Source organism: Maniola jurtina, chromosome 5 (assembly GCF_905333055.1).
Source record: "Maniola jurtina chromosome 5, ilManJurt1.1, whole genome shotgun sequence".
In the NCBI taxonomy this organism is placed as follows: domain Eukaryota; kingdom Metazoa; phylum Arthropoda; class Insecta; order Lepidoptera; family Nymphalidae; genus Maniola; species Maniola jurtina.
In genome coordinates this window covers 15,637,177-15,656,642 of record NC_060033.1, presented here as the reverse complement: position 1 = coordinate 15,656,642, position 19,466 = coordinate 15,637,177, and the positions used below count along the sequence as shown (strand labels likewise).

Genomic DNA, 19,466 nt, shown 5'->3' with positions numbered 1-19,466 from the left:
CTATAATAATATCTACTACATGGTTGTATATTAGGTAGGTACCTAATAGGTTTAATAATATCTTATAGTTAGTGTGCTTACACTATGAAATATAAAATATTGTATATGTAACTATTAGGTATTCAGATAAATACATAATAGTTTAATCTGATGGATGCGACATTTTCTAAGTTCGCAAGAGCAAGACGACAATTCAAACAACATTTTTTGCGTGTTTTCTCAGAAACCATGGACGGTCAAAGATGTATGGAATATTTTTGTATGTTGTTTTTATTTACATAATACCGTATTTACCCATTTATAACGGCTTGCACGTGTTAGGCGTAGGCTCGTGTTACAGTCGGGCAAATTTTTATTTTATTTAGAAAATAATCTTAGCAATGTTTATAGTTCGTTCATTATTCCCCTTTCCCCTCCAACTAAGCGTAAAGCTAGTGCCAGGAGTAGGTACGACAATAGTGCAACGGGTGGTTGAACCGCCGACCTTTCAGATTTCAGTCCGCTCCTTTAACAGTTGAGCCATTGAGGCTCGCAATTTGCGCAAACCTGTGTAGCACGAGCGTAGCCCGGCTTGCGAGTTACGTATTCCATCGGTACCCTTTTGGGAAGCCAGGCACTGTCAGAGGACTTAGTATGTCTACGCACTACGTGTGGAAATTCGCTGACGCAGCACATAGCATCACCGCCAATTCCGCTCGCAATTGTACGTGATCTCTGTAACCAACGACGACTTAAGAATGGAAGAGGGGACACGGATATAAAACCTAAAGATTTACTTAAGTTGATACTTGATAAGATGGGCAATTGCTTGTATGGCAAATGTAATACAGCAGCCACGACTACGTAGGTATTATGAGATCGTAAATATCAAACTCAAAATTCAAACTCAAAATCATTTGGGTATTCAAAACAGATACTATTGTATATACTTACTCCTTTTGAGAGTCAGAATAATGTTAGATTTGTAAAATGATATAGTGGTGATAATTAATTACGTAAATTTAAAAATAAAGCTTTTTTATTCAGATACAAGTTAACCCTTGACTTGCCACCAGGCTACGAAGCAGTTTTAGTTTCGTTGTAGTGCTGAGCTACGAAGTAATTTAAATTACTATTGGAAATGTATCGCCGGTTGCTCGGTGTAGCTTAAACAAATTAATATTATTAGCAACTTATTTTGTGTGTTCCATACATAATTAAGTTACCTACTTATTACGTATTCTATACCACGTATTGCAAGTATATTGTAGACACCTGAGAGCAAACACACGCCTGTTTAAAACATTAATGAAATCTACCTATCATCAAACTTTGCGACGCGACGCTATTCTAAGGCTGAAATCTACAAAGCGCACTTTGACTTTGCTCTGACTTAAGATTGAGTTAAAACGAGACAGATTTATGTGAGAGATATAGCTCTGTCTCGTTTTAACTCTGTCATATGTCTAAGCAAAGGCAGAGCGCGCTCTATAGATCTCACCCTAAGTCCCGAAAAATAAGGAAAGCACGACTTGGTTTTATTTTTTCCAGAAGTTTTGAAATGCAATTTTTTAACCGCGCTTTTCTGTCTGTGTACCTTCCTACCTATCTAACTGAATTGCAACATTGAAATAACAAGTAATGAACATCATGATAATTATATTATTTACAAGGATGAATAGGCATCGGCCCATAGGCGCAAACCAGTTCCATGTACGCGCTGGAGGGTCAACGAATGTCGACCGAGCTTTGTTTGTTTTTATTTTTATTTATTTACTAGATGATGCCCCGCAACTTCACCCGCGTGGATTAAGTTTTTTTTAAATCCCGTGGGAACTCTTTGATTTTCCGGAATAAAAAGTTGCCTATGTCAATTTCCTGGACGGAAGTTATCTCTGTACAAAATTTCATATGAATCCGTTATACGGATGGGTCTTTAAGAATCCCGTGGGAACTCTTTCATTTTCCGGGATAAAAAGTAGCCTATGTCCTTCCCCGTGATGTAAGCAAACGTTGTACCATGGTTGTACCACCCGCCCGTCAAAATCGGTTAAACTATTGGACCGTGAAAAGTTAGCAGACAGACAGACAACCTTTCGCATAATATTAAGTATGAATTTTTAACACGTTGGTCTTATTAAAATACAAAATGTCATATTGGATTGGTTTTATGTCTATGTGTCTTTTTGTTCGGAATGATCTATTTAGAATCCACGTGATTAAATCAGCAACCGAAGGTCCGCCATAACTCAACGGGTTGCGAAGCTGAAATGACACATTCGGAATTATTGTAATTGGCTAAAATGGTATTCTTGTTGCAAAGTAGCCAATATAGTGAGAACCAATCAAAGGTGATTGCGATAGAATAGAATAGAATAGGATTTTTATTAAATAAACTTTTACAAGTGCTTTTGAATCGTCAAATAATTTACCACTGATTCGGAATGCCGTTCCTACCGAGAAGAACCAGCAAGAAACTCGGCGGTTGCTCTTTTCAATTCTTCAATTTACAATAATATTACAACAAGCAATTGCTGGAGCGAGTCAAATCCATGCTTTTTTACCATTTACATAATCTTCGATTGTATAATAAGCTTTTGCCAGGAGCATACTTTTAATGGTTTTTTTAAACTTTTGTAAAGGCAAGTCTAATAAGTCTAAGGCGATTGTGACATTGTAGCTGTCATTCTACCGCAATCGAGCTGCAGGCGGTGCAACACCGTGGCGTGTGAAATTCTCTACAAGAGACCTATGTGCAGCTGTGGTGGTGGGAGTGGACGTCTATCCGTTGATAATGATGATAATGATGATTAAAATAATGTATTTCTGCCATAACAGTTTCCCGTCACAGATTTAAAAGTCAGGCTGCATAAACAAATGGTCTGAATATATTAATATACCGAGTATGTACGTAAATTGCCTACCTATTTACTTAATTTAGCTTTATTTGTTTAATCTGTTTGTTTTTCAGCCGTTACGTGGAAAAATCGGCATTGTTGATTGTTAGACGTAATATGAAAGAAAGTAATGTTTAATCAGGTGGGGCGAAAAATTCCATGTTCTATTCATATTTATCTTTATTTATATAAAACTGTGCAACTTCTGTACATACATGTATATTTTGATTTTAGTTGGAAGTTGCATTATTATCGATATGGAGTCCAAAAATAAATTTTTATTAATAAGATCACCGAATAAAAACTTGGTATCTGTCCTTACAGGGAGGCCCATAATGCGACAGACACTCAAAGCTTTCTTAACCAACTAAACAATAATACTCGTAAATAATTATTAACAAATAATAATTGTCTGGGTGAGATCGCCATAGTGAAGACTACCTTTGCATGCTGTAAAGTTCTGTTCCTAGTTTTTTGGTTTTATCCGTGTATGTACTTATAAAATACTTTTGTGTGCAAAAAGAATTTAAAATAAAACAAATAGATAATTGTTTATTTGCATTAAGTTCAATAGTCAATGAATTTAGTATCTTGCTCTTTTCCCAATGAAAACTGAAAAATACATAATATACTGTTTCGCCTCGTTGGTCGATTTCAGGTCTTGCCACGTTTGTAGATCCAGTAAAATAAAATAAAACTAACGAGTGTGTGAAAGTGCGAGTCAGACTCGCGCACCGAGGGTTCCGTACTCGGGTATTTTTTTCAAACGACGAAGCCATCTATAGACAGCAATCCCGCACCAGGTTAGTGCGGGCTGTGCGGGTCATCCCCACCCCGATTGCAATCTCGACCTGTCGCTTACTATACTTATAATATCATCATCATCATCAACTCATCGCCGGCTCACTACTGAGCACGGACTCCTCTCAGTGTGAACTGCTCCCACAGAGTAAGGTTAAGAGTAAGGTTGGATATGATGTTATATACAGAGGCTTCATGAAACCGTTTAGCAAACGTGCGGTAAATAGGGACAAAAGAGTGACCCAAACTAGCCTACGTCCTACATTAGGGTCTTATGTTGAAGGGTCGTCGTGGTCGTCATTTAGCATGAGATCCAAAGAGGCGTCAGATTACTGTGGTCTCTGTCTCTCTTTATTTTTTATTCACTATAGGCAAGCGCTTGACCACAATCACACCTGATGTAAAGTGATGACGTGGCCTAAGATGGGACGCGTTTATCTAGAAGATCCCTATTCACACTTGTTTTACAGATACCAGGATTGTAATTGATAGGAAACACATATCGCGGAAGAGTATTTCAAACCTTAGCCATGCGTATGAGGAATGATGACTCAAAACGATTCGTGCGTGTAAGTAGATGGAATGTCGACGACTTTATACTGTGCTATGGTTTTCCAAAAATGATCCGATTCACTCCGACTTTCCCATTACTCCAATACTTACAGTAATTACTCTTATCAATTGCTATTAACACTTTATTTGCTGATTGTGTAGGCATGTCACAGGTGTGGTGCTTTTCATTTAATTTTGGTGATCTTCTTTTCTTTTCTTCTCTAAATTAATATTTCAAGGAGTGGAGACCGCGTATCAGCAAGCGCTCTGTGGGACGACCTCCGACCTGCTGGGCTGACGACCTTAAGAAGATAGCGCAAATTAGTGGGTGGGTGGATCGTGTGTGGTGGTGCCCTCGTGCCTATGTCCAGCAGTGGACGCAAGAAGACCGATTGAAAATATTGTAAACGCGAAAGTAAATCAGTCAGTCTATTCGTTACCTTCCTTTTCACGTCTACATCTCTGAACCGATTTTGACGTAGCAATAAGACTAACTTGCATTCTGGAGATGGACTTATACTTAGCGTGTGTAGCACACCAGACCAGAGATAATTTAGAAATTATAATTTCCCTAACTGCCTCGGAAATCGAACCCGGTACCTGCACCAGGTAGGTTGTCAAAACAATATCGTGATTGAAAAGACATCTCCAAGGACCCATGATTCTCAAAACCGAGGAAACGAGAAGAAGAACTTTCTGGAAGAATGAAAATTCTTTTAAAATTCTTTGAAAAGAAGATTTGTAGAATCGAAATCGAATCAAAGGGTCAAAGTAGAGTGACAGAACTCTATCGACGATATGTCAAAGATTATGCTATGGTGACGTGAAATAACATGTCGTGAACTGTGCTAGGAGACTTCTGGCGTTCCAGTGTGCTGCTACGTAGAAACCGATCCAGAGGTATGGGTTTAATGAAACTGTCAAACCTTTTCCAAGTTCGCCCACTTCCATCTTAGATTGCATCATCACTTACCACCAAGTGAGATCGCAATTAAGGGCTAACTTGTATCGGAATTTAAAAAATGCAACTTCTTTTACTGACTGTACATTCATTACAAGTTTATTGCACTTATTTAAAGAAATGTAGTTCACGGTACACCGTAGTTGGTTTGTGTCGGTGTGTTTGTTACATCATTTGCACGAATGTGAGTTTGTATGAAAAACTCTTTTATGGAAAAATTGCTTTTCATTTTCCAACTGCTTGATATTGTTCGAGCATGCATTAACTCTCTTTGTCTCTTCGTGAGCTTTAAAACCAGTGATAGCCTGGAACCTCGTAATCTCCACACAAAATGAGAAGGGTTTTTAAGCTATAGCCTGCCACACTAGCCTAGAACGGATTGGGAGACTTTAAACACACCTTTGAGAACATTATGGAGAACTCTCAGCCATGTATATTTCCTTACAATGTTTTCCTTCACCTTTAAATGAAATGACATCGTAACCAACCTTCATGACTGAGAGTTCTCCTAACCTCTATACCCTTCTCACTTTGAGGAAAGATCCGTGCTCAGTAGTGAGCTGGCTGTCTGTCTGTCTGTCTGCTACCTTTTCACGGCCCACAGTTCAACCGATTCTGACAAAATTTGGTACCGGGTAGCTTTATATCCCGGGGACGGACATAGGCTACTTCCCGGAAAATCAAAGAGTTTCCACGGGATTCCTAAAAACCTATCCGCTTAACCGATTTGTATGAAATTTGGTACCGAGGTAGCTTGCGTCCCAATAGGCAACTTTTTATTACGGAAAATCAAACAGTTCCCACGGGATTTTTAAAAACCTAAATCCACGCGGATGAAGTCGCGGGCATTCTCTAGTTTGAAATAAATAAAATTAAAAGCTATGAATATAATATGTAAAGAAAATATATCTAAAGCTGTCAGATTTGGACTCGAACTTTGTGAAATAAATGCGTTTTAACCACTGTGCTATCAAGATTTGCTATAAAATGTCTTACTTAATTGTTATTATATGCATAATGCCTATACTTATCGTTAACAACTTCCGTACAGTGTGACTCTTTCTTTTTAATCGATTTCAAAATGGAGCTCACTTAATTTAACGTTTTTACGGTTCCGTATCTACGAGTAAGTATAAAGAAAAAAGAAAACCTTATAGGACCACTGCGTTGTCTGTCTGTTTGTCAAAATCCTTCAAGGGAATCAAAACTAGGGTACTACCCGTTGACCTAAAATCATGAAAGACAGGTAGCAACGTCTTAAAGCACAAGTAGGTAAAGGGAAAAATCCGGAAATTGTGAATTCGTGGTTACATCATGAAAAAAAGTGTTATTTTTTGTACGATGGTATGAAACCCTTCGTGTGCGAGTCCGGCTCACATATTTTAACTGTTTTTAGGGTTCCGTACCTCAAAAGGAAAAACGGTACCCTTATAGGATCATTTTTTAACTTTAACAATATTTTGTTTTCGTATCTGCCTGTTATAGGTAAGGTAGAACCCATGTGACATGTTGGATCTATTCTACCTGCTTCTCCCTTACACCTTGGCGACTGCGGTCTCGGCGGGGGTCACAGCTAAAGTCACTGAGGTACCAGCTATGGTCAGGGCTGAGGTACCAGCTGAGGTCACAGAGGAGGTCATGGCTGAGGTACCAGTCGATTTCATGGCTGAAGTCACGGCTGAGGTACCAGCTGAGGTCATGGCTGAGACACCATCTGAGGTCATTGTGGAGTTACCAGCTGAGGTCACAAGTGAAGCTACAGCTGGGGTCACACATGTCACGGCTGATGGTTCAGCTGTTGCGAGTGAGGGCTTGGCCGATGAATGGGAATGGATGGAAGCTCTAGCCCAGGGCGTCCAGAAAGAGATCCAGGCTGTGAAGCAACCTATCGACGAGGCGGTCATTAATGTGGGATTTTCCGTCTGTGAGTTTGTCCATTTATGGCGGTTTGAGTATTGGCATATTAGGGTGGTGAACTTCTCTCTCATCCTATATCTAAATAGACGTTAACTGTAAAAAAATAGTTTTGGAGCTATCGCCAAAAAATGTGGGAATTTTGAAAATAATTCTAGTTTTTAGTTTGGTTCTACTTAGCAAACTTTTTAGAAATAAGTATCAGTTTTACGGATTTTCAAAGCAGCGCGGCCGCAGTGCTGCAGCCGAGCTGCCTCGAGCGGCCGAGTGCTGAGCTTGCCGTGCGGCAATTTGTGAGGGCACCTTAAACCATAATATGTGTCAAAAGTTAGCAAACTTGTGCTATTTTTCGGTGAATTCTAATTTGCAGTTGCAACTAGCATCATAGTCGCTTAGATCGGGGTTCTACGCGCTACTTTGATCGTAGATGTCACCATGTGCCCCATCTGACCCAAAACATATTAATATGTCGCAGCGAAATGGCATAAGCCGGGAGTTCGCCATATCCCTAAGGAGCTCCCGAGAGATGTTAAAATGGCAACTCAATTTATTTCACTACGCAAATCTGATGATGTCATAGAATACTGAGGACCTGATAATCACACTAATCACACTTATCACACTTTTAATATAATAAAGGCGAAAGTTTGTATGTGTGTGTGTGTGTGTGTGTGTGTGTGTGTGTGTGTGTGTGTATGTTTGTTACTCCTTCACACAAAAACTACTGGACGGATTGGGCTGAAATTTAGAATGGAGATAGATTATACTCTGGATTAGCACATAGGCTACTTTTTATCCCGGAAAATCTAAGAGTTCCCACGGGATTTTAAAAAAGTATAAGAACCAGGTTTTTTGTTGATTTCTATGAAATATTTGCGTTACAGGTGAACATGTTCAAAAATTGCTTGGAATATCGTATGAGCAAATGAAGGGAGAGAAAACTCCCGACCTGGACAGCCTTGCCCTGCTTTATAGAACTAGGTATAGTCTATTTTTCCTTAGTTTAACCTTGCTTCATTTACTGCCAAGTGCCAAAAGAGACATGTATTCCTAAAGCTATTACGTCCATGCATGTATTCCATTCAGTAGTCAACCATTGTTAATGCCATCTAGTAGCGACACGTTGCAGTTATCGAAACTACTCGTACTTTCAAAGGCTATGCCTCGAGGCCCGCACCCCCGCTTAGCCGTTTCGACTCACAAAGACCCTTATACAATGCAGCTCTCTCAGAATACAGATTCGGCAGCTCTTTGAATGAGAAATGATACATCCACTTCGATGGCCAAAAATAAACTTTTTTTTTAAAGAATATTAGTCAAGTTTTTAAATCATGACTAACATTCCCCTTTCCCCTCCAACTAAGCGTTAAGCTTGTGCTAGGAGTGGGTACGACAATAGAGTTTGAACCGCCGACCGTTCGGATTTCAGTCCGCTCCTATATGCGTTGAGATATTGAGGCTTAGTTATACTTTGAATATGTTGTTCCATGATATTGTTGCTACGTTGCAGATACTCCACAACAATAATGAACATAAGCGCTGCGCCGGAGGTCCTCAGCCGCGTGCGCCAGCTCGACCACGACAAGCGTCTCGTCATCTTTGCGCACGGCTTCCGCGATGACCCCACGAAAGACGTTTTTAACAACTTGACCCAGTCCTTCTTTGCTGGAAGTGAGTTATTTATCTAAGCAAAAAGTACAATAAATAACACATTATATTGATTGTGTAATTTTATAAACTAAAAACAAACCGGGGCCTAAAATAACCCCTATCGCACCAGACAAATTCCAGGGACTCATTTACGGACACGGGCATGGATTTACTTCCTTGTTTATTATGTACGCACTGCTAGAATATGGAATACTCCCCTGGCTTCCGTTTTCCCCGCTAGCTTTATTATTGGTAACTTCAAAAGAAGAGTAAATAGGCTCCTTCTAGGCAGGCGCGCTGCACCTAAAGGCTGTATCATCAGCATGGTGTGATTGCAGTCAAGCGCAAGTTAGTTAAAAAAACAACGCAGCCAAAAGTTTGACGCAGCCTGCATGCTGCGTCTCGTTGTGTCGTAATAAAAGTAAAAAACATTTATAATCGGATGAGATAAAAGAAGTCTAGTGGTCTTATTGAAACTTATGATACGTCTTCAATGTGCATACGTTTGACAAAAACTACAATTCCACCGGGATTATAATTTTGTATGATAGCAACTAAAACGGGGTCAAAATGGATCCCTGTGGGACACCCGCGATGAAAGAAGAAAATATTATTATTATTATTCAACCTATGTACTGTTTTAAATACTTATTGTAAACAGCATATTATACTTATAGTTCTTTAATTTTTAATTCGACACTAATGTATTATAAAAAAAATATTGTAAACAGTATGGTTTATGATGTCGTAAACAGTCAAATGCAAAATAAGTCGCAAAATTAGCGCACACAATCGGCGTAGGCTTAATATTTAAATAACAGTCACATTCGTTGATTTCAGGGTTCCGTATTTCCAGAGATAAAAAGGAATCCTTATTCACTTTGTTATTCGTTTGTCTATCTGTCTGTGTCAATACTAGGGATTGCAATGCTGGATCCGCAATCCAGCAATCCAGCTGGATCCAGCACGTTTTTAGGGCTTGCTTGATGGTCGAAGCGGATTCATTGCAAACCACGTCAGAGTTAGTGGTACACTAACCACTTGTAAATGATAAAACGAGTTTTATTCACTAAAAACAAATTAGTAAAGTGAAAAAGCTCGAGAAATGGGTAAGTACCGCATGAGTTGAGTAAAGCATAATAAACCAACAAACACGCTATGGGTGCTGCGTTTACATTACTCAAAACCATCGATTTTGGAGCGCCACCCCTACTCAAAACTGTCACAATAACGTTAACGTTAAACAACTGAGACTGGTCAATTGCTCTAGCCCACTGCTGCTTCAGCATAACGTTAGACCTCATATTTCACGACAGACGGTCGTTAAATTAAGGAGCTGTGGTTGGAAACACCCACCATACTCCTCGAACCTTGCTTCAAACAACACTTTTTCCGCAATTTAGACAATTTCTTGCAAGGACAAAAATTCTATTTCGATTCAGTCCAAAGATTCTATTGTCTTCAAAGATTTTTGATTCTCGCTCTCACAATTTTTTCAGCAATGGAATCCGTACCTATAAAATGGCAAAAGTGTAAAGATAATAATGAATATTACCATACTTCGATTGATTAAATACAAACTTAATTTCATTCAAAAAAAAAAGGTTTTAAAAGTTCATATAAAACGCTTTTTTATAGGTAAAAAGCTCATATTATAACTACAAATAAATATAAGTAGTTAGTTATTTAAGTTTCTACAGTAAAAACATAAAAAAATATTGCATTTCTTTGAAAAATCTATAAATGCTGGGTCCGCGCTGGATCCAGCTGGATTTGCTTCGATCCAGCAAAAATCCAGCTGGATTGAAAATGCCGCTGGATTGCAATCCCTAGTCAATACCCATCAAGGGAATAAAAACCTATCTAGGTCCCGTTGACCTAGGATCATATTTGGCAGGTAGTGTCTTATAGCACAAGTACCTAAAGTTAAAAATCCCAAATCCGTGTGGTTACAGGGACAAAAACATTGAAAAGTGTTATTTCTTGTACGATGGAAGTTGGAACCGAAGGGTTTCGTCCCTTCGTGTGTGAGTTCTACTCGCACTTGACCGGTTCTTCTTTCAAATAGCACACTATACTTGCACTTGCACAGATCACCTCAGTCTACTAGCTCTGGACGCCAGCCCGCTCATCCAGCGGCATTACTACCGCTCCAGCACATACGTGCGCTTCATAGGACACAAGTTGGGGCAAGTACTTGCTGATATGGTACAGTGTAAGTAAAACAATATCTTTAATATAATATATAAGATTCAACAGAATCTAGTAGGATACTATGATTTCATAAGAGCTAGGGTCCTGCGCCTAAAGAACTGTAACAGCAAAGTTACGATTTAGAAAATAAATCTCGTGAAGCATTTTACGGTTTCTCGTAATTAGTATTTTTGGTGTTCTAAGACTCCGGAGGGTATTATTAGCATGTGCATAAAATTCGTTGCGTGACTTCTCGACAGGCCGAATATTGTAGGGGTTCGAGCACCCTGCCCTTGCTTGCACCTTGATAGGTAGCGTAGGTATCTTTAGCTAGACCGAATAGTTATAGTAATTTATTGAAAACGTGTTCGGGGGTTGGGTACAGCCTTGTTCGTTTGTTTACAAACTATAATAGTGGTAGTAGTGGTGGTAGTAGTATTCTCGGTGTATTCTTATGGCCGCGCCTGTTCTGCATCGTCATTTGGGCAATTGCGTCCACTTCAGTATTTTGTGGGGTGCCGTAGGTGTGAGATGGAATGTCGGATTAGAGTGTCATATTGAATGCATAAAAATATTCGTAGTTTACAAAAAACAAAAAAAATATTTACAGATGGTCAAGACCCATCCCTCATCCACATAATCGGATACAGCCTGGGGGCGCACATAGCTGGCTTTGCCGGAAAACACTTCAATGTGCTGACCGGAAAGCTGATCGGCCGGATATCCGGCCTGGACCCGGCAGGACCCTGCTTCAGCCACGTCGCCCCGGCGCTAAGGCTGAAACATACGGATGCTATGTACGTGGACGTTATGCATACTGATGCTGGCGTTTTTGGGATCAAGGCTGCTGTTGGTTAGTATTTTTAGGATTCCGTCTGTCAGTCTGTCCTATCTGTCTGCCAGTGTACTGTATCTCATCATAGAAGGAATCTTAAGATCCTACCCACTAAAACCCCCTCAGTGGCCAGGCATATTAGGAGGCTCCGGAAACTCTAATGAACGCGTTTCGGCACCTCTCTTGCGGGATATCCCAAGGGCTCATCCTAGAGCATGTACTCTCCATGGCTCGTGCACCTTGCATGTAGGCACGACAGCTTGTGCCACAACAAGCAAGAGATTTTTGTTAACGGGAGAAATCTTCAACATACCCGATGTCCTAGGAAGAGACCTATCCTAGTCCTATGTGTGTGTGTGTGTGTGTGCGTGTGTGTGTGTATGTTTGTTACTCCTTCACGCAAAAACTACTGAACGGATTTGGCTGAGGAATGGAGATAGATAATATCCTGGATTAGCAACATAGGCTACTTTTTATCCCGGAAAATCAAAGGGTACCCACGGGATTACGAGAAACCTAAATCCACGCGGGCGAAGTTGCGGGCATCGACTAGTCGGGTTACATATAGGAACCCCCTCGGTACATATTGGGAGGCGACAAAATCTCTTAAAAACACATTGGTCTTCCCGAGGTCGGAGGCGAGAAGGTAGAGTGAAAGAGAGCTATACTTACGCTTTCCTCTTTCAGGTCACAAGGACTACTATCCCAACAGTGGGTCGATGCAGCCCAACTGCCTGTTCCCAGGGTGCTCCCACACTCGCACGTGGCTGATGTACGGCGAGTCTGTGGTGTATCCATTCGCTTTCCCAGCGAAGAAGTGCAAGGACTGGGAAGCTTTCAAGAAAGGGGAATGTGATCCAGGAATTAGGTGATTACAATCTTAGTCTTAGGATGAGGAAGACGGAAGAACGTGTTTGGTGGCGCCTATGTCGAGCAGTGGACGCATACAGGCTGATGGAATGGAATTTTAGTAGCGTGGTCATATCGATCGTGATACGTGACCGAATCGAGACCAATACGCGAGTCGCAAGGAGTAAACTCTCTTTTGAGTACATTTACTTTAGTAAATTCAGTTAACTAAGTAAGCTACTTACGTGAAGTTACGTGAGTAAAAGTAAGGGTGCATTGCAACCGATGCGAAGCTTGATGGAGTGGACCGGAGCGGACCGTAAATTGTCAAATCATACAGATTTTAAACACTGTGATTGGCCAATTCATGGTCCACTCCGCCCAGCTCTACGTCAGTGGAAACGCTCCCTTACAGTTGTAATCGCGGCCTATACAACTGAAAAATTAGACTATGGCCTCCGTTGGATAACTATTAATTTAATAGAGACTTTTTCAGTTACATGGGCTACCAATCTCAACCTGGACCTGCCGGCAGCAATGGCTCGTACTTCCTGTACACGGACGGGAACTACCCCTACGGGATGGGGCTTGAAGGCATTAAGTACAAAAACAATGACGGCATTATACAGACTATTGGAAACTACTTTGGTGGGTTGGGTAAAAACTAAATAAAAAAATATACTTATTGTATTTATGCATTTAATTGGGAACCTCATGTCCGCGGCGGTCAGAGCGGGCGGCCAGCGTGTAAAACAACAACATCCGGTAATGCGGCATGCTACCAATTAAATTTTGCAGCATGCGGCATGCGACTGTCGACAAGTATTTCATGACGTACATGCGTCAAGTGTGCTTTGGAGAATCTATTGGCGTTGCATGGTGGTGGTGCGTATTCCTTGCTTGATGGCTTACTTTTTCTGCATGTTTAGCAGTAGGGTGGTGCGCGGTGCACATCGCATGCCGCATGTTGCATCATACAAAGTCTGTTTCAGCGGATTATAGCAAATGAAGCTTATGGTTCTTTGTATATACCATGGACTTCCGCAAAGTAGGTAACACATTATACGCTTCTATACAATATTGAGATTATTTAACGGAATAGAAATATTGTATTCATTAAACTAGGTAAATTTCTGCTGATTAAAAGTATATTCATATTGGTATTAAAATGACAGTTTATCTTTTACCAAAAAAAAGATGTTTTTTTGTATGTGGTACCATTGAGGCCACGGCCGTAAGGAAACTTGCCGTCTGTCTGCAGGAAGTAGTGGCCACAGCTAGCTGTAGCGTTGGACGGGTAGCCCATGTAACTGAAAAGACACAACAAAACAAACTCAAAAACATTTATTCAAAGTAGGTACTAGCTTACACCTTTTGATACCTAGTCACAATTGTTAGATTTGTAAGATGATGATATAGTGGTGATATTTAATTAATTACGTAAACCTATGGTATCACTACCCATATTAATGCTAAAATGTGTCTGTTTGTTCCCGTGAGAGTCCCGTGGGAATTATTTGATTTTCCGGATTAAAAACTAGGTCTATGTCCAGGATGTAAGCTAACTCTATATCAAACATGAATATCTGTTAAACTGTTGGGCCGTGAAAAGCTAGACAGACAGAATATTAAGTATGGATTTATGTATTTTTAAAGCGTTACGCTTTACGTTTAATTGGAGGGAAAGGGGAATATAAGTCATTATTAGCATGGTTAGTAATCTTTAAAAAAAAAAAACCACTTTAAAACGGAGTAAAATTAACGCACTAAAACTGTATAAATATTTATAACGAAAAATGCTGTGAGACGTACAATCTCGTACTTACTTACTAAACTATCAGCTTTACGTACCTAATTTCCGATTCACACTGTCCTTTCTTGAAGGCGTCCCAGTCCTTGCACTTCCTAGCCGGGAAGGCGAGTGGGTTGAGCACGGACTCTGCGAACAGTATCCAAGAGCGGATGTGAGAGCAGCCCGGCAGGTAGCAGTTGGGCTGCGACGACCCACCGTTGGGATAGTAGTCCTGGTGGCCTACAACAGGTTACATTGAAGTGCTGAAAGTTTTTATCGAAACGGCGAGTACTTGGGACCTGATGGGCATGAGTAACACAAAATCGAGTTCTAAAATGGTGCCCTAGGGTCATCTAGGGCATTTGTAAGATCAATTTTTTTTTGATTTTATCTGGATTGTTATCTGGACTAGATGCAAGAGATCTAAGTATAGGTATCCAGCAGTGGACGTGTAAGGGCAAAGGGCATTTATCTTATTTTTACTGGTGCCGCTTTAAATAAAGGTGAACTCTTTTGTTACACCAGGTTCTACAGCCAGGATGTTCTTCTTCATCCTTTTGGGAGAGCACAGAAGCCCAGTCTTTTAAGGTTTATTATTGTAGAGAGGTATATGACAAGTTTGCTTTTTTATATAGTTAGCTTTTCCCAACGCGATACAATACTATATCAATCCTAGTTATCTCTCCAAGATTTTCGTTATAAGTCGTAGACTAAGTATACTAATTAACAGGCTCCTCAATCGCATCCCCGGACCCGGACCCGGACCCGGGTCCAAGCCGGATATCCAGCCGAGACACTTCCTGGACAGATTCTAGAGGTCGCAGGATACAATACTGTCAAAAGGATTAAGTCATGTCATAGAACACAAGTACACCAACCAACGGGGTCCTTAATCCCGAACAGGGTTACATCTGTATGCATGACGCTCACGAAGTCCGCATCAGTATGCTTCAGCCTCGCGTCCGGGTGAACGGCGTTGAAGCAGGGCCCGGCCGGGTCCAACCCGGATATCCTGCCGAGACACTTCCCGGTCTGCTCCCGGAAGGTCTTCCCAGCGAAACCGGCGATGTGCGCGCCGAGGCTGTGCCCGATTATGTGGATGTCGGATGGATTTTGACCCTCTGTAGATTAAGTAGTTTGAGTCGTTCATTCAAGGTAAATGATGCCCCCGATGATTTAGGTTTTTAAAAAATCGATGGTATAAAGGGTAAAGGGCATAGGATACTTTTATCCCGGAAAATCAAAGAGCTACACAGCGCGTACAGAAATTTTGACATTCCGATTTTTCGGGGGGATAAAAAGTAGTCTGTGTCTGTTTCCAAGATGCCTAGCTATTTTGTATCATTCAGACTTGGTAACTATTTGATTTTTCGGGACCAAAAGTATCCTATGCCCTTTACCCAAAATGCAAGCTATCCCTGTATCAGATTTCATCAAAACCGGTTCAATCTTGCGACCTTGAAAAGCTAGCAGACAGACAGACACACTTTCGCAATTAATAATATGGTTAGCGATTTAAAAAACTGACTGATATAGGTATCAACTGCAGTTCGTACCACCTGCACTGATCTTGAAAATTTGTTCGATTTTGAAAATTTGTCATGTAGGTTCATGGCATCTTATAGGAATTTTAAGCTAGACGCCATCGTTGCTTTCCATCAGGCGTGATTAAATCATCCAGCTCATTACTTGCATTCAATAAACTGACCTTGAACGATGTCAGCTAGGACTTGTCCCAGTTTTTCTCCAATGAAGCGAACGAACGAGGTCGAGCTGGGATAGATCCAATTCAAGACAGAGCTGGCATCCAGAGCGATCAGGTTTATATGCCCTGTATTTGATATACAAGTATTATTTGGTTTAGCTGACAATTTTTTATGCAAAAAACAAATGAGCAGGCGGGTCACCTGATGTTAAATGCCGCTCGTGAATGAACATTTGCAGTACCAGAGAAACCGCCAATGCGTTGCCGGCCTTTCAGGAATTTGTTTGTCCGCGTTTTGAATAACCCCATGTTGTAATCTAATGGGAACACCGCAGAAGAGAGTTGATTCCACTGTTTGGATGTGCGTGGAAAAATGGATCTGGCACACTGCGGTCTCGAAGTGTACAAATTGGTTAGGATGAAAGTGCGGTGCGGTTGTAAAAAAAGGGGGGTGGAATGAGATCAAACAACTTTTCAGAACATTCCCCATTAAGAAGGCGATAGAACACGCAAAGAGAGCTTACGTCTGCTGAACTCCAGGTTTTCCAACGAGCCAGTTAATTAATGTATTGTTTAAGTTGTAAATTACTCCGCCAGCTCCTCAAGTGAGGGCTGCAGTGAATGATCTTATTCTCTGCTGCATTTCGTCAAGCTAGTACACTGACACATATTCGCATCACACTATCACACTATAATATTATAAAGGCGAAAGTATGTGTGTATATATGTTTGTTACTCCTTCACGCAAAAACTACTGGACGGATTTGGCTGAAATTAAGAATGGAGTTAGAATATACCTTGGATTAGCACATAGGCTACTTTTTATCCCGGAAAATCAAAGAGTTCCCACGGGATTTTTAAAAAACCTACATCCACGCGAACGAAGTCGCGGGCATCAGCTAGTTTAAACTATGACACTGAATGATGTTCTTATGACACTGAAGCATATGACTGAGAGTAAGAGGAACTAACCACTAGCAAGGAACACCTGTGTCATGTTAGTGAAGGACTCCTTGGTGGGGTTGTCTCTGTAGCCGTGCACGAAGATGATGAGGCGCTGGTCGCTGTGGAGCGCGCGCTCCTCGCGCAGACTCTGTGCTGCTGCGCCGATCTTGAAGATCTTTGTGACGTTCCTGTGTTTTATAAACAAGATAATGTTTAAAAGATAAACAGCACCATAGACTCATGGTTTATACCTAGTTAACCGCGAGGCATCACAAAGTTCTGCACTCTATATTATATGTATAGTCAGCTGCGCGGAATAAAGATCGGGTAGGTTACTTAGGGTAGGTAGTTTACTTTTCCCATACCATTGCTGGCGTAAATTCGTGAGCTAAGATGTTCTTCTTTGGATAGGAGTTCTTCTTTGGATAGGAGTTCTCTTTGGATAGGAGTTCTTCTTTGGATAGGAGTTCTTTGGATAGGAGGTCTTCTGCCAACTATTTTCAGCTGAATTATGAGCTGAAGGAGGTCGTATTTGCTGATTCTCATAATTTAGCTTTCTTCCGCATTACTCAGAGGTATTTCTAGGCAGGGTTTTTTCGGCTTATGCCACACATGACACAGTTTATTCCAGCGCTCGTTCTGGTTGAGGTCTTAAATTGGCTTTAACGCCCAAGTGTTAGAGGCGCGCGCCAGGATAAACGAATCCTTAGGTTAAACTGGTGATGTGTGGCACGGCACGGTTTCAAAAAACAAACATTTCCTTTTCTTTCTTTCTAAAGGTAAGGACACATATCAAACATCGTAAAACTGTGCTAATATCACACTAATATTATAAAGGCGAAAGTTTGTATGTGTGTGTGTGTGTGTGTGTGTATATATTTGTTACTCCTTCACGCAAAAACCACTGGATGGATTTGGCTGAAAAGAATGGAGATAGATAATATCCTGGATTAGCACATAGGCTACTTTTTATCCCGGAAAATCAAAGAGTTCCCACGGGATTTCGAAAAACCTAAATCCACGCGGGCGAAGTCGCGGGCATCGGCTAGTCGGCTAGTAGATAATAAAACCTAAAACCTTACATCGTCCTATAAACCAGGGAGAGGTTGTCCAAGTTGGGCGCTTTGTTTGCCTCCTGCATCTGATCGTAGGTCACTCCGAACAACTTCTTCACGAATTCACCTGGACAGTGGCGAGGTGTTTACCAATTAATATTTTATGGAAGTGTCTAGAAAGCCACAAACGGTCGTTTAATTTAAAAAAAACATATGGCCAAGTGAAGTTATTCCATTAAAAATTAAACAGTAGGTATCTACTTAATTTTTAAAAGTTAGCTTGTTATGTGGCTGGATATTTTTGCCATCGGAAAACTGCTTGCGGCCGTCTAGACGTTTCCTATTTAAAGTTTAAGTTCTCAATAGTTACGACTGTGCTGTGAAGACAAAATGAATATGTACTAGGTATTTTTTTTACACTAGATCTCAGCCATAAGCTCCGTCTACACGCTCCGTCTTACCTGCACAGCTGTTTGCGCAGCGTGTGGACTGGATTGGACAGCAAGCCGATATCCTGCGCAGTTCCAAAAGCTACCAAAGATTGGACTGCGCAGTTCTCAGTCTTGCCTGTGTAGCTTTAACTGCGCAGTCAAGCGCAAGCGTGTATCTGAAGCGTTAGGAGTTAGGACATAGGCGTTAGCTCTGAATTTTTATTCAAATAAACTTTTACAAGTACTTTTGAATGATTAAATGCATCTCCTTACTACCAATATATGCTGTAAGATTTGGTACTCACATTGCGAAAACCTCTCCTCGTAATCGCTAGCTTTGACCAGTTGGAGGTAGGACCCGTCCAAATCATTCGCCGCTAAACATACAACATAAATTATTATTTGTTGCCGTGCATTTACAATAATGCATTGAGGATAATGGAATGGCTGATTCTGCAGTACCAAATGTGACGAGTGCTGCACGTGCGGCTTCTATATGTATTTTTTATTCAGATAGAAGTTAGCCCTTGACTACAATCTCACCTGGTGGTAAGTGATGATGAAGTCTAAGATTAAATTGGACTAATCTGGAAGGGTATGACACGGCTTATGCCACACATGGGCAGTCCTTTTGTTTCTACACGGCTTCGTACCGGAACGCTAAATCGATCGGCAGCACGGCTTTGCCAGTAGGGTGGCATGTATAAATTGTCTTTGGTCTGATCTGGTCGGAGGATTCTGCCGTGAATATTTACCAACCTATCAAATTAGCCTGCTTCTATCTTAGACCGAATCATCACTTACCACCAGGTGAGATTGCAGTCAAGGGCTCTAGCTTGTAATGGAATAAAAAAGTCTTAACATAGGTATATAAACCAACCAAAGGATATAAATAAACCGAGCACCA

The 19,466-nt window shown here is 40.8% G+C and overlaps 2 protein-coding genes across 2 annotated transcripts; one reads left to right on the top strand and one right to left on the bottom strand.

Annotated features, from left to right (window-relative positions):
• The first annotated feature begins 904 nt into the window (after positions 1–904).
• Positions 905–13,299, top strand: LOC123865019 (pancreatic triacylglycerol lipase-like). Its single transcript, XM_045905835.1, has 8 exons — positions 905–995; positions 6,685–7,114; positions 7,989–8,085; positions 8,615–8,775; positions 10,847–10,969; positions 11,558–11,800; positions 12,470–12,650; positions 13,128–13,299. The coding sequence occupies exons 2-8, from the start codon at positions 6,697–6,699 to the stop codon at positions 13,297–13,299; spliced, it is 1,395 nt and encodes a 464-aa protein (XP_045761791.1). The 5' UTR covers positions 905–995; positions 6,685–6,696.
• Positions 13,300–13,330: 31 nt separating this feature from the next.
• LOC123865013 (lipase member I-like) lies at positions 13,331–17,255 on the bottom strand. Its single transcript, XM_045905826.1, has 6 exons — positions 17,101–17,255; positions 16,132–16,254; positions 15,302–15,544; positions 14,483–14,663; positions 13,850–13,941; positions 13,331–13,443 (listed from the first exon to the last, which is right to left on the bottom strand). The coding sequence occupies exons 1-6, from the start codon at positions 17,123–17,125 to the stop codon at positions 13,331–13,333; spliced, it is 777 nt and encodes a 258-aa protein (XP_045761782.1). The 5' UTR covers positions 17,126–17,255.
• Positions 17,256–19,466: the final 2,211 nt, after the last annotated feature.